Raw genomic sequence first — 15,187 nt, forward strand, 5'->3', positions numbered from 1 at the left:
TCCTCGACCCTCCTCCCCACTTCACCTTAAAATCTGTTTCTCAGTTCTCTCCTCCTTGTCACTTCGTTGTGTTCTGCCAGTCTGTAAGTAATTTCTCCTTCTCATCTACCTCAGGGTGGCCAGACACAAAATTAAACGGGCTTTCCTGTTGGGAATAAGGGGACCCTTTCCATTGCCACCACGCAGAGGCAGGTGTCTCTCCTAGCCTGACTCTTCCTGGAACCTTGCATTCACAGGCGCTTTTCCAAAGCACTTAAGCAATGGGTGCTTACCACCAGCTCACAGCATGCTGCCAGCAGGAGGGAGGGCAAACCAACTCATTTCCTTTGTGCCTGGCGAGCTGCAGCCCGTTGTGCGTTTCCTCCCACAGCCTAAGCCAAAGTGGAGGTGAGTGAGTCCCCTCCGTGGAGGTGAGTGAGTCCCCTCCGTGGAGGTGAGTGAGTCCCCTCCGTGGAGGTGAGTGAGTCCCCACCGTGGAGGTGAGTCAGTCCCTGCCGTGGAGGTGAGTCAGTCCCTGCTGTGGAGGTGAGTGAGTCCCTGCTGTGGAGGTGAGTCAGTCCCTGCCGTGCAGCTGCCCTGGTGGCTGCAGGCTGATGGCCTCAGCTGCTTTGGTGGAGGGCAGCACCTGCACAGCGGCACCCCTGTCACTTCTGCACTCTGCAGCTGGGTGACTGAGGTGAAGCAGCAAAGGGTGGTTGCTAACAGGATGAGGGAATGCCTCCCACCCACTCAGACGCTGTGCACCTCTCTGCACCCCTCAGGTGATGGTATGCACTCACTGCCCACCAGGGCGACCTCCAGACCAAAACCTTCACTCCACAATACATATCTGCTCCCACCTGCAACCTTTTCTCAGTTGCTCTGACTCAAGTTAATTAGGGCCACCATCCTTGGATTTAGCAGTGTTTTTCATATTTACTTGGAAAGCAGACAGGACTACAGCCTTCTAACCAGTTTTGGCCTGTGGAAATCTGGGGAGGGTTTTCTGCAAAGGCACCCCATCCTCTCGCACACGGAAGAGCCATCGCTGAAGACCATTCAAGATAGTCACCTCCTCCTTTCACATAACACAGTCCCTCCCCATCTGGCGTGCCTTTCACTCTCCTTTGAGTCTCAACAAGAGCAGAGTGTGGCAAGCAAACATGCTGCTGCTGGCAGTGCTTGTGGCCACAGCCACTTGGTCTTGTAAGTACTTCCTTCTTATTCCGCCTTTCCTCACAGGCACTCATGGCTATGCTAACAGGCATCTTTCACTGAATTCCAGCTAATGACATCATTTCTCCGTTTTCCTAGGTGGATTTGCACAGGAAATTCCCATACAGAGTCCTATATCCATCACCAAGTTCCAAAAAAGTGCACGAATGACATGTGAAATTCAAACATTAGGGGCAAATTTTGATGGTGTTGTCATACACTGGTATGTGCAGAAGGAGGGTGAAGCTCCAAAGAGGCTCCTGTTCCTTTCAGGAGGAAAATCTACCGTTGAAGCTGACTTTCAAGCAAGGAGATACACAGTTGAAAGAATCTCTGCCCGGAGACGGTGTGTTCTTACAATAAAAGATGTAATTCCAGATGATGCTGCTACTTACTACTGTGCCTACTGGGATCCTCACTGTGATATAAACTCAGAGATCATCAAGGCAAAAAAGCACCTGCAGTGTCTGAACCACAAGGCTGTAACTGGGCCATTCCACCAACCTTCTCCCCCCGCCTGATGTGAGCTGCTGAAAGGCCAAACCTTTTTCTGCTTCCCAAAATGAGCAGCTAACCCTGCACAACTGTCCTTTTCAAAGTCTGGGTCATCATTTGGAGCCCTGTCTTCAACATTCATCCACTATTTTAAGGACAAAGGAAATCTTCACTGCCTTAGGACTTAGCACATAAATGCTTGACACTCCCCTGCTCCTTTGGTGCTGTTTGCATGCCATAGCAGAATTCCAGTGTCCTTTAGGGGAGCAAACAGAGAAACGTTGATCTTCCAGTCCAGCCACTGTTCTCCCTTAGGAAAGAGAAGGCAGCAGAAGCAAGATAACATACCGAAGGCAGTACTATCTTCGTGGATGGAAATTATACACTTGCCACTGCCTAGCACGTCTGAGAAAAAGTTCCCCCTTATAGTCTTCCCTGTTGTACATGTAAGCAACTGTTAGCCCCTGGAAAAACTGTAAGCCCTGTTTACCTAATTTGGATACCACAAAATCCCACACAGAACAATTTAAATCAGAGATTTACAGTCTCTTATCTACCACAGCTGATAGTTTTATTGGAAGAAGGATATTTGCTGAAACTGTCAAGTTTGATGGACTTAGTATGTGGCCCTGAGCACAGCAAGTATTTCACAGAAAAGCGTAAGAGGAATAGTTTTTGTTTGTGACTGTAGCCAAGTATGTGCCTACTCTTCAGCTTTTCTCTTCCTGATGAGGGGTGTAGTTGGATCCCTGAAATGCTGGGGCATCACACAGTATGAACAGTGGGACTTCAGAAAGATCAGGCTAGGTGTGAATAAGCACCACACACCAGTAGCCTCATGTCTTGAAAGTCTTAAATGCAAGGTAAGTTTAAGGAGGCAAGTGCTCAGTGATTTCATAGAACCACAGAATCATATACTAACAGAATGGTTTGGGTAGAAAGAGATCTTAAAGATTGGCACCTACCCACCATAGGCAGGGGCATCTTCCACTTGATCAGGTTGCTCAGGGTGGTACCTGTAGCAGCAGATAGGCCAGCATGTTGTACTGTGGCTCTTCAAAGAATCTGGCCTGACAAAGAATATTGAAATAGAGAGCTTTAGCCTGAAGGTTCTTAAAAATTTTAAGCAAAGGAGAATTCTTTTAATTTGCGAGTTAACAGCTGTCAGAGGAGGAAGATTTTCAATTTATTGAGACTGGAGGTGGGCATTTTTGTTCTCTTTTTTGGGAGCTGTATCATTCCCTTTCTCCATCTTCTTGCCTATCAACTATCTGTGTTTCATTGGTGTTGGATCAGAATCATCCAAAAGATTGGAGGCAGCAAAGTTAGGAGAAAAAAAAAAAAGAGGCTTCCTACAGTTAAACCCAGCTTTTCCTACTTGTGTTTCATATGGAATGCATCCGTCCTAGTTACTGCCTCAAGGTGCATGCTGACCCTAATGCCTGAGAAATTAATCCACAGAGCTTTTTCTCTACCATCAAGCCTCTCCCTAATATTCTCCTTTTACCGTGAGACCCTGAAAGTCTCCTCTCGTGGTTCACTGAAGTGTAACTCGTTAAAGAATGACGGGATGAAAAAGTGACATAACAATTTCAAATGCGTACCAGGTCCCCAAATGACTGTAGGTCACTTTTATCCTGCTCAAATTTACAAGCCCAGATTATGCAGGGGAGTTGACAAGCTATCTGCACTATGAAGTGTTTGATTCTTCAAATGAGACCTCCCAGCTACTCACTGCCATCAACATAAATCCAATAGTGCCTGCAACTGCAGGTGATATGGTGGTGGTCTCCTCCACTGTGTTTCTAAGGACATGGCAGGCAAACTACCAGCTGGCACCATTCGCTGTCTACATCATCCCTGCCCTTGATTTGTGTTGTGATTAGGATGTTCCTGTCCAGAAGACTTCAGTGTAGACCACTACTGTTTTTTTTGCACCCACTTCAGCTGAAAGACCTTCACCCTCTAGTTCCTCTCTCTAGCCTCAAACAGGAATTTCTCAACATAGCTTGGCAGTCAATATGCCACAAGAGATCCCAGAAGTACTCTAACTCAGTTCATTTTAAATGCCAAACCAAGCGTGCAGGCTGTTTGATTGGTGGAAGTGGTAACTCCTCTGATGTTATCTTGGACAGTCCTATAAGAAACCTCTACACAAAAGCATCTTTCTCCCACCAGCTAGTATATGAAAAGCTGCCAGTAAGCTGCTGTAGCAGAGCCTGGAGTGATTCCTGGGCAATAACCACGTCCTGGTGACAGAAAACACAACCTGCAGCATACAGACACCTTCACAATGCTTTTGATGCTCTCTCTCCCTCCTTTCCCTCTACTGAGCTGTATTCAGACGATGAAAAATGAACTGCATGCTAGCTGTACTTGGTGCCACTTAATTGCCGGCGAGAAGGGTTGTACCACTTCGGGGAAGAGTTGGATTTTCACCTGAAGGTATGTGGGTTTTTACATGCAGAACTCTGTGTACCTATCTGTGTGTCTAAAATTGAAGAAGAACCTTAATCTAATTATAAGGCATTAAGTGGAGGGGTTATCTTACAAATTTGCAACACTTCAGGAAAGAGATTTGCTCTGAAGGGCGTTAGATATCAGCTGAACATCCAGATACAAGCCTGAAATTTCTGACAGCAGCCAAGGGCCAGGCCTTCATGCAGACTCCCAGGGATGATGAGGGAAAAATGGGATTTTCTTCATCAGTGGTATATCAAGAGAGCATTCTAGCTTATTGCAAAGTGAAAATCTGGTGTGGAGCACCTGGATCAAATACTTTGGCATGGGAACAAAGCTTATTGTCTCTAGTAAGTACCATTATAATTGAACTGATTTTCATAGAATCATTCAGATTCTCAGATAATTAAGAATGAAAGACTGTAGAAAAATTAATTTCTCCCTGATAAATGGTGGGGGTTTTGTTAACTGTGCATTGTGCCCCAGTTGGGTGGGTTGATGATCAACCTTGTGAATATAGATTACCTCTAGAACAAGTGCTGAATATTTATAAAGGATGGGGGAATGGAAAAAAAAGGAGTAAAAATTTCAATATTGCAATGGATTAATTTCTGTTGTGGGAAACTTCTTGAAAGTTTACTCTCAGAACAGCAAGTGAGAAAGTCAAAAAGTTTTTGATTTATAGAAGTGGTCCAATCTAAACCGATTGGGAAGAAAAATTCCCTGAATGTACTAAATTACTAGTTCCTGGCCCTACTGAAAGTAACTTTGTTACTTGTGCATTTGTATTATTCTTAATTGTGGGGAAGCTATGCAATCAATAGGATGAATGATGGTTTCTGTAGAAAGTATATAACAGTGCCTACAGGATGTTGCTCAGAAAATACATGACATTATCAAGGTGACTATAATTAAGTCAAATTGCAAATAGCTGAGGGGAGTTACAGAGAAATTTGAAATGTTATCTATCCATGACTTTGAGCAAAAGTTTTCTGAGCTTTTTACTCATTACAAAACTTGAAGTATTTCTTAAAAAATGGCACTCTAGTAAATGTTGAAAATTCAGCTATTGTACCGGGTCAGAGAGACTTTGTCTGTAGCCTATGCAAGAAAAGTGCAGGAGATATTGCTAAGCACTATCAGACTGGGGGATCCTGATGTCAAAAGATTTGGAAGTGGAACTGAGCTTATTGTTTCAAGTAAGTACAAAATATAAAACTTAACTACTTCTGAAATGCTTCTCAATACAGTTAGATATTGGCTGGCATGAAGTGCTCTGCTATTTTAATTCCCTCTAGTTTTAATCCTTCTGAATTCTTTGCAGGATTTCCCCCTTAAATAGCATTTTGATTTGCAGAACATAATGTAATTGTACTGTATTTCTGTATTGAAATGGGGGAAATACAACAGCTGTTGCAGCACAGATGTATACTAACCCCAGTATTATTTTCTTTGCAAAGATGAGTTTAAATGTAGCAAAGAAAGCATTTGGAGAACAAAAAGATGTTTTTCTCCCTAAGTATGCACATTTAGCCTTTGCGATATTCCTAATTCATTCTGAAAGAAATGTATCCAACCCTTGTGCTACTCATATTCTTTGAAGAGCAAAATGGTTTCCTTTAGGACTGTATCTGACTATACCATGTGAAAGTTATCTGAGGTATGCCTAAAACAGTTTTAGGATAGACATAGTTGACAGGCTGCTCTCTCTTCCTAGCTTGTGCAGAAACTGCGTATTATCAGTTATTACTGCTATTACAGGAGAATGCCAAATTCAGAATATTCTGGCATAATCATCAGAACTATTTTCTTCAAGTAAACTTCAGGTGCTCTGATACATGCCTGGGAGTTGGCTCAGCTAAGCATCTGAGATGAAAACAGTTTGCCTAATTTTGACCCGCTGGTGTATCTGGTTAGTGGGAGTTTTGATTCCAATCAATGCAGAGTCTTGCTGCGTGTTATGGACAACAAAAACATTGGCTGGTGGTCTCGTGCTACGCAGATTGCTGCATAATGTTCACCAGTTCTAGGTCTGATTTTATGGGGGTGTATAAGGAGCAAATTACTTCACCACTATCTGATTAAATAGATTTTCTGTTGATGATGCCTCTTTCCAGAAAGGAGAGGGAGCCAATGTGCTCAGTCTGCAACATCCACCTACACTTTCAGAAGACTCAAATTAGCTGAGATGAATTCTGTCCATTTAGCAACATACCTGCCCTCAAAAAACTACACTTTTTTTTTTTTTTTAAATTTACTTTATTTTAGGTAAGTGCTCCTTTTTTACTTTTCTAGGGTCTAAAAATTGATTATATAGCAAACCTGATTTTCTTTAAAGAATTCTATTTCCCCGTGTAAACACAATGGAGCTGCACTGATATTGTAAAGACTTTATTCACTGTGATTGGTTATTACAACAAGGTGTTTGGCTCTGGTACAAAACTCATTGTGTCAGGTAAGTTAAGCTGCAGTTTATATTCATATAATTCATACAATAAGCTCTAGGAGCTTGGAGTCGTCATATAGATGTATTATACTGTTTCAGAATCCTTGCACAGGACTCTCCTCCCCAGCTCGCCCTTCCTACATTGAGCCTTGTGGTATTTGCAATGCAGTCATTTAGTATCACAAACATATCTGAAAAAGAGCTATTTTGAGCTAGTTTTGATCATAGTTCTCCTGGAATCCAGTGGGAAAAGGCCTGTAATAGTTTCCAGAGCCCTTGTTCTTTCCTCCAGCTGTGCTGAAGGAATCAGCAAGGAAACAAGCAGCTGTGAATTAAGCATTAAAAAAGAAAACCTCTTCTTAGTACAGATACAAAGAGCAGTATGCAATGGTCATTGCAAAAATTTTTTTTAAAAATTAAGCTAGCAAAAGTGAAATAACTTGTCCACAATTATTTTTCCCTGCACTTTGGCAGTAGAAATAAATTAGTGCCTCCAAATGCTCTTCTCATTGCTTAATAACTACTTGTAGCAAAGCTCTTAAATTAATAACAAATTAATTAATTATTCAGCATTAATTATGCTGAATGACTGCTTAATAATTGCTAATGACAAAATTATCCTTTTTTTTACCTTTCCTGCAGAGACATTTATTTTAGTGAAAGGTAGAGAACAAAAATATTTTTTATAGATGTGCTTTAAATGCCATAATCCTGAAGCAAACAACTGATAGAAACAGAGCAGAGGAACTACTGCTACCAAATGTTTTAAGCCTGGTAAAATACATAAATGTATGTTAGTATATCAACCAAAGATTGGTTCTAATCATTTATGTCAGAAAGACTAAGTAAATCACACCTATAGTTCAATGGGAATATCTCTGACATGTTGCTTTGAGTGAAAATCCTTACCTTATTAATCAAGTAATTGCCATGCTCTTCATATCTACATTTTAATATATTTTCAAACATCACTCTAATTCTGTAGGATTTTGTCTTTATGAGGACAAGGATTCTGAATCATTAATAGGGTAAGAGGGTTGTACTTCACATTATAGATCATCAAGGAATTGAGAAAGCCAGGACTTAGGATAAGGCTCTTTGGGAATTGCATCATTAGCTGAGTCCAAATATTGTACATTCATGTAGCCAAATAGACTGCTATTGTTTGTATGCTGGTTGTTAAACATGGTACTTTTCCAGCCAAAATCACAGAATCATCGAATGGCCTGGGTTAAACGGGACCTGAAATATCATCAAGTTCAAACCCTGCCATGGGCAGGGAAAACTTTCACTAGAGCGGGTTGCTCAGAGCTTGTCCAGGTGCCTCTGGATGGCATTCTATCCCTCAGACAGCAGTTTCTGTAATGGAATATACCACTGTGGGATCGCATTTGGTATTTGGTTCTGGCACAAAACTCATCGTCACCAGTAAGTGTTTTCAAAATCTTATGTTTTTAAGAGTTTTGTAACAGGAGAGAAGGCAGGTGGATCTTTAAGGTATCTGGGAAGGCTCACCATAGGGACTACACTACATTATTAGCAATTTAAATACCCAAAGCCTCTGTTCAGCACGACAAGAATGCTGTTTATTAGCTGAGTGCGCTGAGTGCCCTCATCTCCCCCTGGCTTGAAGGGGAGCTTTGAGTACGGGACAAAATTACTCCATTTTGTGGGATCATCCAAGAAAAAAGAATTAAAATTTCAGCTTAAGAACATGGTGACATTATTTATAAATTGTACTTATAGATACTTATAAGGAAACTGTAGAGGAGTTTCATTAAGAAAACTTTTGACAGCTAATCTATAAAAACATATATTTTGAACTTAAATTTTTAATAACTCATGGATTACGAATCTAACACCAGAATTTTATTTGTACGATGTTTTGCAGTCCCATTGCATTGGGAGACAAAAGACAGATTTAGCTTAAGAAATATCTGTTCATGCTTATATGTTATTTGAAAAGACCTATATACCTCTTAAAACCTGCCTTCACAAATCGTTTGACAAGGTAAACAGCAACATTTTTGAACGTTTAACTAAACCAAAAACAACAGTGAAGTTTAAAGTTCATTACTTTAAAATTCTTCAGAAAGAATCAGATAATTTGCCCAGAAATCCAGTGTAAACTTGGTTGACTTCAATGACTTTACAGATCAGCCTGAAACTACATCAATACAAGTTTTCATCCTTATATTTTTTTCAGAAACATACCTCCAAAGATATTTTTCTGACATGCAAACATATATGTATGCCAAACTGAATTTGTTCAGTTCTGCACTGTCATACATTTACATGAGACACTGCCATGCAGTTACTCAAGCAATGTACTCAGTACATTTATTTCCTCAGTGCAGGGGTATGATTTATGTGTTTTATTTAAGCTAAGCATCTAGGCTCTTCTTACGGTGAATGGAAAGATATTGGCAATTCCAGAGGTGGAAATTATTATGTCTTTACAGAAATCTATAAGCAGCTGAAAACATCTCGCTCACTTCTCTATTTAGACTTGACAATCCAAGAGAATAATGGCAAACTAGGCAATTAGATTTTAGCCTGATGGAATTAATCAGGATAACTTCCTTAGCTTTGAGGCTTTGCAGAGTGCAATGTCACTGGGACAAGAGCTACGTCACGGTCTTCTGAACATATACAACTCTGGAACAAATAATAATTTTAGAAATTACTTTAATCTTCTGTCCATGGGAGAACTGATGCATAAAGAATATAAAATTAACCGCTAAGTTAATGTTAGAGAACCATAATATTGTTAGCAATTTTTGGTACAACAGAACTCTGTCCACATCGTCATTTCACTGACAAATCTCTGAAATAAAGGAAATACTTCATAGATGTGTTATCCTTTTGAAGGTAAAAAGGTCATCTTTTTTTAAACATCAAGTCTGAAATACTTCAAAGAATCACTAAGTTGTTTTAGGGGAGATACAATGTAGAGGATTGCTCTAGAATAGCCAGATCATTTAAAGAAAGGTGGAAGCTTTTTTGACAAAAATACATTTTTATATTAATATGTTTTCTGCCAGTGCACCACTGTACCAGGCAGTCAGAGCACAGTTTAAACCCTGTGCATCCACTGGCTCAAATTCAGTAGCAGAGATTTACATAGGAATCTAAAGACAAAAAGTGGGGTAGGGAGATGAACACCTAAAATGTCTCTGCTGCCTTGAAAAAATAGTCTTAAGCAGTTCTTTCTATATAATAAAAGTAAAGTTTGAAAACTGTATCCAGGCTTCACTTGCAGTTAAGCATAGTAAAAAAATGATCACCTGTGAGTAGTTGCCGCAGAAGCTCATGTTGAACTAAAACAGATTTAAAAATTTACTATTCTCTTAAATAATATCAGAACATCATCTCTGTGTGGACAAAATCTGGATGATTTTGACTCCTCCTAATAACATAAAGCTTAATCCAGAGAGGCAAATGGAAACGGAGATTACCTACAGTTAACTTGTGAAAACAGCGCATTTTTAATTTAAAATATATTCATGTATGTTCATACTCTCAGAGCATACAAAGCACATCACCTACAACAACACTGGGAAGGCTTAGATATGCTGTTTAGATGCAGAAATGTTATCTGGATACAGTATATTCTTCTGCTTTAATTTAGTTTTGGTTTTTCTGTTTCAGATGTGTTAATTAAATAATTTAAACTGATTTAGTATTAAAGGAATGCCACTGCTAAACTTTGGTGTCCAGGGCATTTTGTGATTGCTTTTTCCTGTCTTGATAAAGATCTTCCCCTGGCAAATACATGGAATATCTTAAAATAAAAAGGCGACTTTTTGTTGCCCACTTCCCCCCCACACACACACCAATTAAATCACAAAAGTAATACTGGCGTTTAAAATTTAATTAGATATAGCAGATGTTTATTAATTAGCAGTGGGGACTTACACTGGGGACATAAAACTGCAAAGATTTGAAAGGCAGGTTAAAGCCCCTTTTATATTCTGTAGACAAAATTTTTATGCAACTCTTTTTTGCACAAACATTATAAAGCAATATTAAATTACTTTTACTGAATAAATGAACAAATGTCTTTCAGGAAATAGTACTGTATCTTAATAATTGTCAAGACTTGAGCAGATACTGCACTGACAGCAGTATTGCTTGGAAGCTTGTGGGGATACAGGCTGTCATGTAGCTGCCTGGAGTTTTCTAACTCAGTTTCAAGAGATCAATAGCTACTAATATCTTCAACAGTATTTCCATTTCTCAGCATTTCTCAAAAGAGCATTCACATTTGTTATGGGCATTTTTAATGCTTGTTAATAAGGCATTTATTTTGTCGGTCTTCAGAATTTGTATTTTGTGGCTGTGTATTTTTTTGCTGTACACCATTAATCTTTCAAATCTCCGTTTTTTAAATTTTCTTCCTTCAATAACCAATCCAGACAAAGCAAGCTCTTCACCAGCAAACTCGGAAATCCTGCAGAAAAAGCATGGAAATCAGATAATGTACGTTTGTCTTGTTGAGAAATTCTACCCAGAAGTTATTCGGGTGACATGGACTGATGAAGAAAAGGAGGTAACAGACAACGTAGTAAAAGGTGATGTTTGGAAGCCCGCAGGAGAGGATGAATACTCCATTGCCAGCTGGTTAACTGTACCAGCAGAGAACAAAGACAAGAAATATTACTGCAAATATGAGCACGAAAGCCAAAAGGATTCACTGCCAACACAAGGTATATGCAAGATGTTAAAAATTTAATTCTATGTATCATTAGAGACATCCTTTTTCTTTGCAATAAAATTAGAGAAATAGTGCCTTCTACTACTTCATAAGACATCTGTGCTCCTTGGCACAGCAATGGCTAAAATAAGCAACCAGAAAAACTACCAAAGTTTTCCCAGGAAAAGCAACTCAGCCTGTGTTATGCTCCCCAAGTGAGCATGGCTTTGTAACAGAAAAATAACAGTTATTGAACTTCATCAGGTGTAAACGAACACAGCTACAAAAGGTCTGCACTGAAGCACATGAGTTACTTTCCAGTTTACAGAAGTTACTGAAAATTACTCATGGCTTGCAGGTGTAAGTCCCTCTGACTCCCCCTGACATTAGTCACAGCTATAAAAAACTAACGAGTTAAAAACGAGGTTGCTGAGGATGTAGAACAAAATTTAAATATATTACTTACTCATAGTCCAGAAATAGTTAGATAATAACCATGTATAAAAAAAGATTTTGTATTTAATTGTGGAAAGATTGATTATGCAAAGCAAAATCTGAAAGAGAATGCAACTTTAACTTATATTCAATGCAAGTTGTTCATATCATAGTAATATATATAAGAAAAGTTATCTAAATTGGTTTAAGTTAATATTTTCTCCATATCTACATAAATTCACATAACTCCAATGAGTGAGACCATAGCCCTAAATAAACATTACATTTCAACCTTCAAAGTATATTCTGACAAAAATATGCCTTAAGCTTATTTTGATGGAAGATGTATTTAGGGATGCAATATGGATGTCTTTAAGCCCATGCATCTACACATACAAACAACCTAAAAAAGAATAAACACAAATTTGCTACTTCAAGAACAAAAAGGGTGCATTTTAGAGAAAAACCATCACCAAAATAGCAAATTCCTAATAGGGAAAGCTTAGATTATACACTTCTCAATATTATTCTTTAGTGTTGAACAAAGAAAAGCCTAACTAGGGCATTTAAACTCTCTTTCCAGTAAACTCTACGAAGAATGCTCCTCAGGAAGGGGACTGCAGTGCAGCTCTTAACAGAGGTAATTTAATGCATTAAAATATGGGAAAGTGGGTGCATGTGGTGCAAGACATAGATATTGCTATGTTTGCTCAGAACGTTACAAAAATTATCTTTCAAAACAGTGTAAATAGTGCTTTTGGGGTCTGCAACTTACAAAAACACTTCAGTGCTACTCTGAACTAACTTCTGTTGTGGATTATAAGGGGATCTCCTACCTTTATTAGGTAGTTTTATTAGGATGCTACAGATGCTGTTTGGGCTATTAGATTATCAGTCCACATTAATTGCCACTTCATTAAACACCTGGAGTAGTGAAATGCCAAATTCTTCAGCTGATGGTTCATCAGCCTAGCAATTGCCCAGCACTTTAGACAAAGGAATTGTTTTTTTAGCTTGAGTGGGGATTTTGGAAGAATCATCAGCGCCTATGTTCAAAAAATCCAATATAAAAGGATTCAAACAAATGTGATGCTACTGGAAATAAGTGCTGGAAGCACTACAATTATGCTCTTGCCTTTGCAAGGAATAATAACCCAGTGGTATGAGCTAAGAAGCTCAGTTGGGCTTGAACTTATTAGCAGTGCAGACCCACTCACAGGACAATCAGATACTGTATGCGCCACTGGTGTCAAGGTAATTGCAGCAGTAAAGTGATGATACAGTCCCAGCTCTACCCATCTTTTAGGAGGCTGTACAATATTGACATTAAACAACACTTTTCTGTCTCATGTTATGTTTACAGATGTTACAGACGTTATGCTTCCAGATCACTTAATGCACAGGGCAGCCTATTTAGTGTACATCATCCTCCTTCTGAAGAGCAACATGTACTATCTTATCATACTCTTCTTCATCTGCAGAGTGCGGGCTCCAACCAAGCACCAAGGAAAGAGGGCATAACTACGTGTTTAAGAAAAGGTTACAAATTAATCGTGGATTTACTTTGCTTACCCATATAGACTCCCCTGCTCTGTATTAGATGTAACAGCAAAAAAAAATCCCAAAATAATTTTCGGGCGTTAGGGCATAGGGCTCATTTTGCTTTATTGTTAGTATTTTTATATCAGTCTGGTTTTCCTAATTTTTTTTCTGAATATCAAAAAAGGAGAGGCAATAGCAGTAATGGATTTATTGCAAAATGAAGAAGGTACTCAGATTGAAAGTAGTTATGCATGCAGAAGAGTAGTGATGTAATGGTACTTTTGATATATAAAGCACAGATGGGTTTTGTCATTGCACTTAAGGCTTAATAAGGAACATTTCTGTGAAGTAAATTCACAGATATTTTTTTCATTTTTACTTTCAATGATTTGTTGCCACTCTCATTTATCCAGGAAATGAGGACTTAATTACTCTGAAGTGATTAGTGCTTTAAGAGACAATTAAATATAATTTTTAAAGGTGAACATAGGAGTTTTGAATGAAGAAGTCAGATGAGAATAAAAGCAATTATAAGGTGCGTGCATACAGAAACGAAGAAATCCACCAGCACTGTGACACACTGTGTTTTTAAAGAAAGAAACCAATTGTAATTATCATGTATATCACCTTGTTTAAAGACACCTTTTTAAATTGAGCAAAACCTCAAATACGAAGCTTTGGTAAAGAAAGTATTTTCCCAAAAGAAGAAAAATTCTCAGATGCTGGACTTTGAACTCTTAATCTCCAGGTTCCTTTCAAGTTTATGCAGAAAAGCAGAAATTAGACATACTGGGATAAAGCACTTGCTCGGTTTTGGGCAAAACATTATCATATGTTTGTAGGTAAATGCTTACAGCATTTACACTCACTGTATCTTTAATGACGAGGGCAATAAAAGCTTTCCTTCAGTGGCCGCTGTGAGGTCTGTTAGTTCTCCAGCATTTCCACAGCCTGTATAAAGATGCCTAGAAAACCCGATTCATTTTTCTGTTCACACAAATTTGTCAGGAAATCAAAGATCCTTAAAACATTAGTTTTCTGCTTTTCAGTTAAACAGGAACATTTACAGAGAACAATAAAAGTTAGTCTGTTGCATTTTTTTCTGCTGCAAAACAAAAAGCTAAGCTTTGTAAAATGGAGCTAAACCAAGCCAGGGGGAAATGTTACAAAAGGTCTGCCTGCCTCCTAGGCCAAACACCATCTCCATCACAAGGGAACAAAAATATGTAAGGCTCAGTTCTAACAACCACAGCTATTTTGCTAAGGGCAAAAGATCTCTTTCACCAAAATGATCCCAAAATCCACTTTTTGCGTCTCCTAAACAAAACTGAAAGATGCTGTCCATGCAGTGTAGGAAAACAGAGCTTTTTAGCTTTTTTCATAAATAAAACCCTTGCCTACACGCAACCCTAAACCATGCTGAGCATAGCTATCACCTCACAGTTTCTGGCAATTTTTTTTTTAATGTTTGGCTGCAAGGTTTTACATCTTGCAACAGCTCACATGTCCCTGAAGTTTATTTATAGAAATGTTTACTGTTCCATACTAAGTTTTTAATTCTTATTTATTTAGCCCAAATAAGAGGACAAGCGGATTTCTAAGGCTTCTAGGTGCTGGGGTGTTTGTTTGCAGGAAGGTTTGGTTATTTAGTGGAAAAACCCTATAAACTGAACCAGTCACAACTGGCTCTGAGGAGGTGGGCTGCGATGAGAATGGGTGATTAGCTGGGGACAGTTAGACCACAGCCGTCCTGCCTTCTACCACAGTATGCTTCTACACCATTTCCTTCCAATGCAAATAAAAAGTTACAAAAACCACACGCCTAAGTTATGTGTAAATATCAGGGTGAAACTCGCTGTTTGACACACGTGCTGGTATAACTGCATGCTTGAGATACACAGGGACTACTGCTACCACAA

General features: G+C 39.0%; 1 protein-coding gene across 1 annotated transcript; it reads left to right on the forward strand.

The window, feature by feature from the left end:
- Positions 1-813: 813 nt before the first annotated feature.
- Positions 814-14,167, forward strand: LOC114066144 (immunoglobulin kappa light chain). Its single transcript, XM_027900607.1, has 6 exons — positions 814-1,185; positions 1,294-1,619; positions 6,568-6,604; positions 11,014-11,304; positions 12,310-12,366; positions 13,075-14,167. Exons 1-6 carry the CDS (start codon positions 1,143-1,145, stop codon positions 13,245-13,247), a joined length of 927 nt encoding a protein of 308 aa, XP_027756408.1. The 5' UTR covers positions 814-1,142; the 3' UTR covers positions 13,248-14,167.
- The last annotated feature ends 1,020 nt before the right edge of the window (positions 14,168-15,187 follow it).

Source organism: Empidonax traillii, unplaced genomic scaffold (assembly GCF_003031625.1).
Source record: "Empidonax traillii isolate 1590-97213 ecotype Southwest subspecies unplaced genomic scaffold, ASM303162v1 scaffold741:size898883, whole genome shotgun sequence".
Lineage (NCBI taxonomy): Eukaryota > Metazoa > Chordata > Aves > Passeriformes > Tyrannidae > Empidonax > Empidonax traillii.

Excerpts from the sequence above, each read along its gene's own strand:
- LOC114066144 (XM_027900607.1), top strand. The coding sequence starts at position 1,143 with ATGCTGCTGCTGGCAGTGCTTGTGGCCACAGCCACTTGGTCTT. Across the intron at positions 1,186-1,293 it reads GGCCACAGCCACTTGGTCTT|GTGGATTTGCACAGGAAATT; the intron begins GTAAGTACTTCC and ends CCGTTTTCCTAG. Across the intron at positions 12,367-13,074 it reads CAGTGCAGCTCTTAACAGAG|ATGTTATGTTTACAGATGTT; the intron begins GTAATTTAATGC and ends CTTTTCTGTCTC.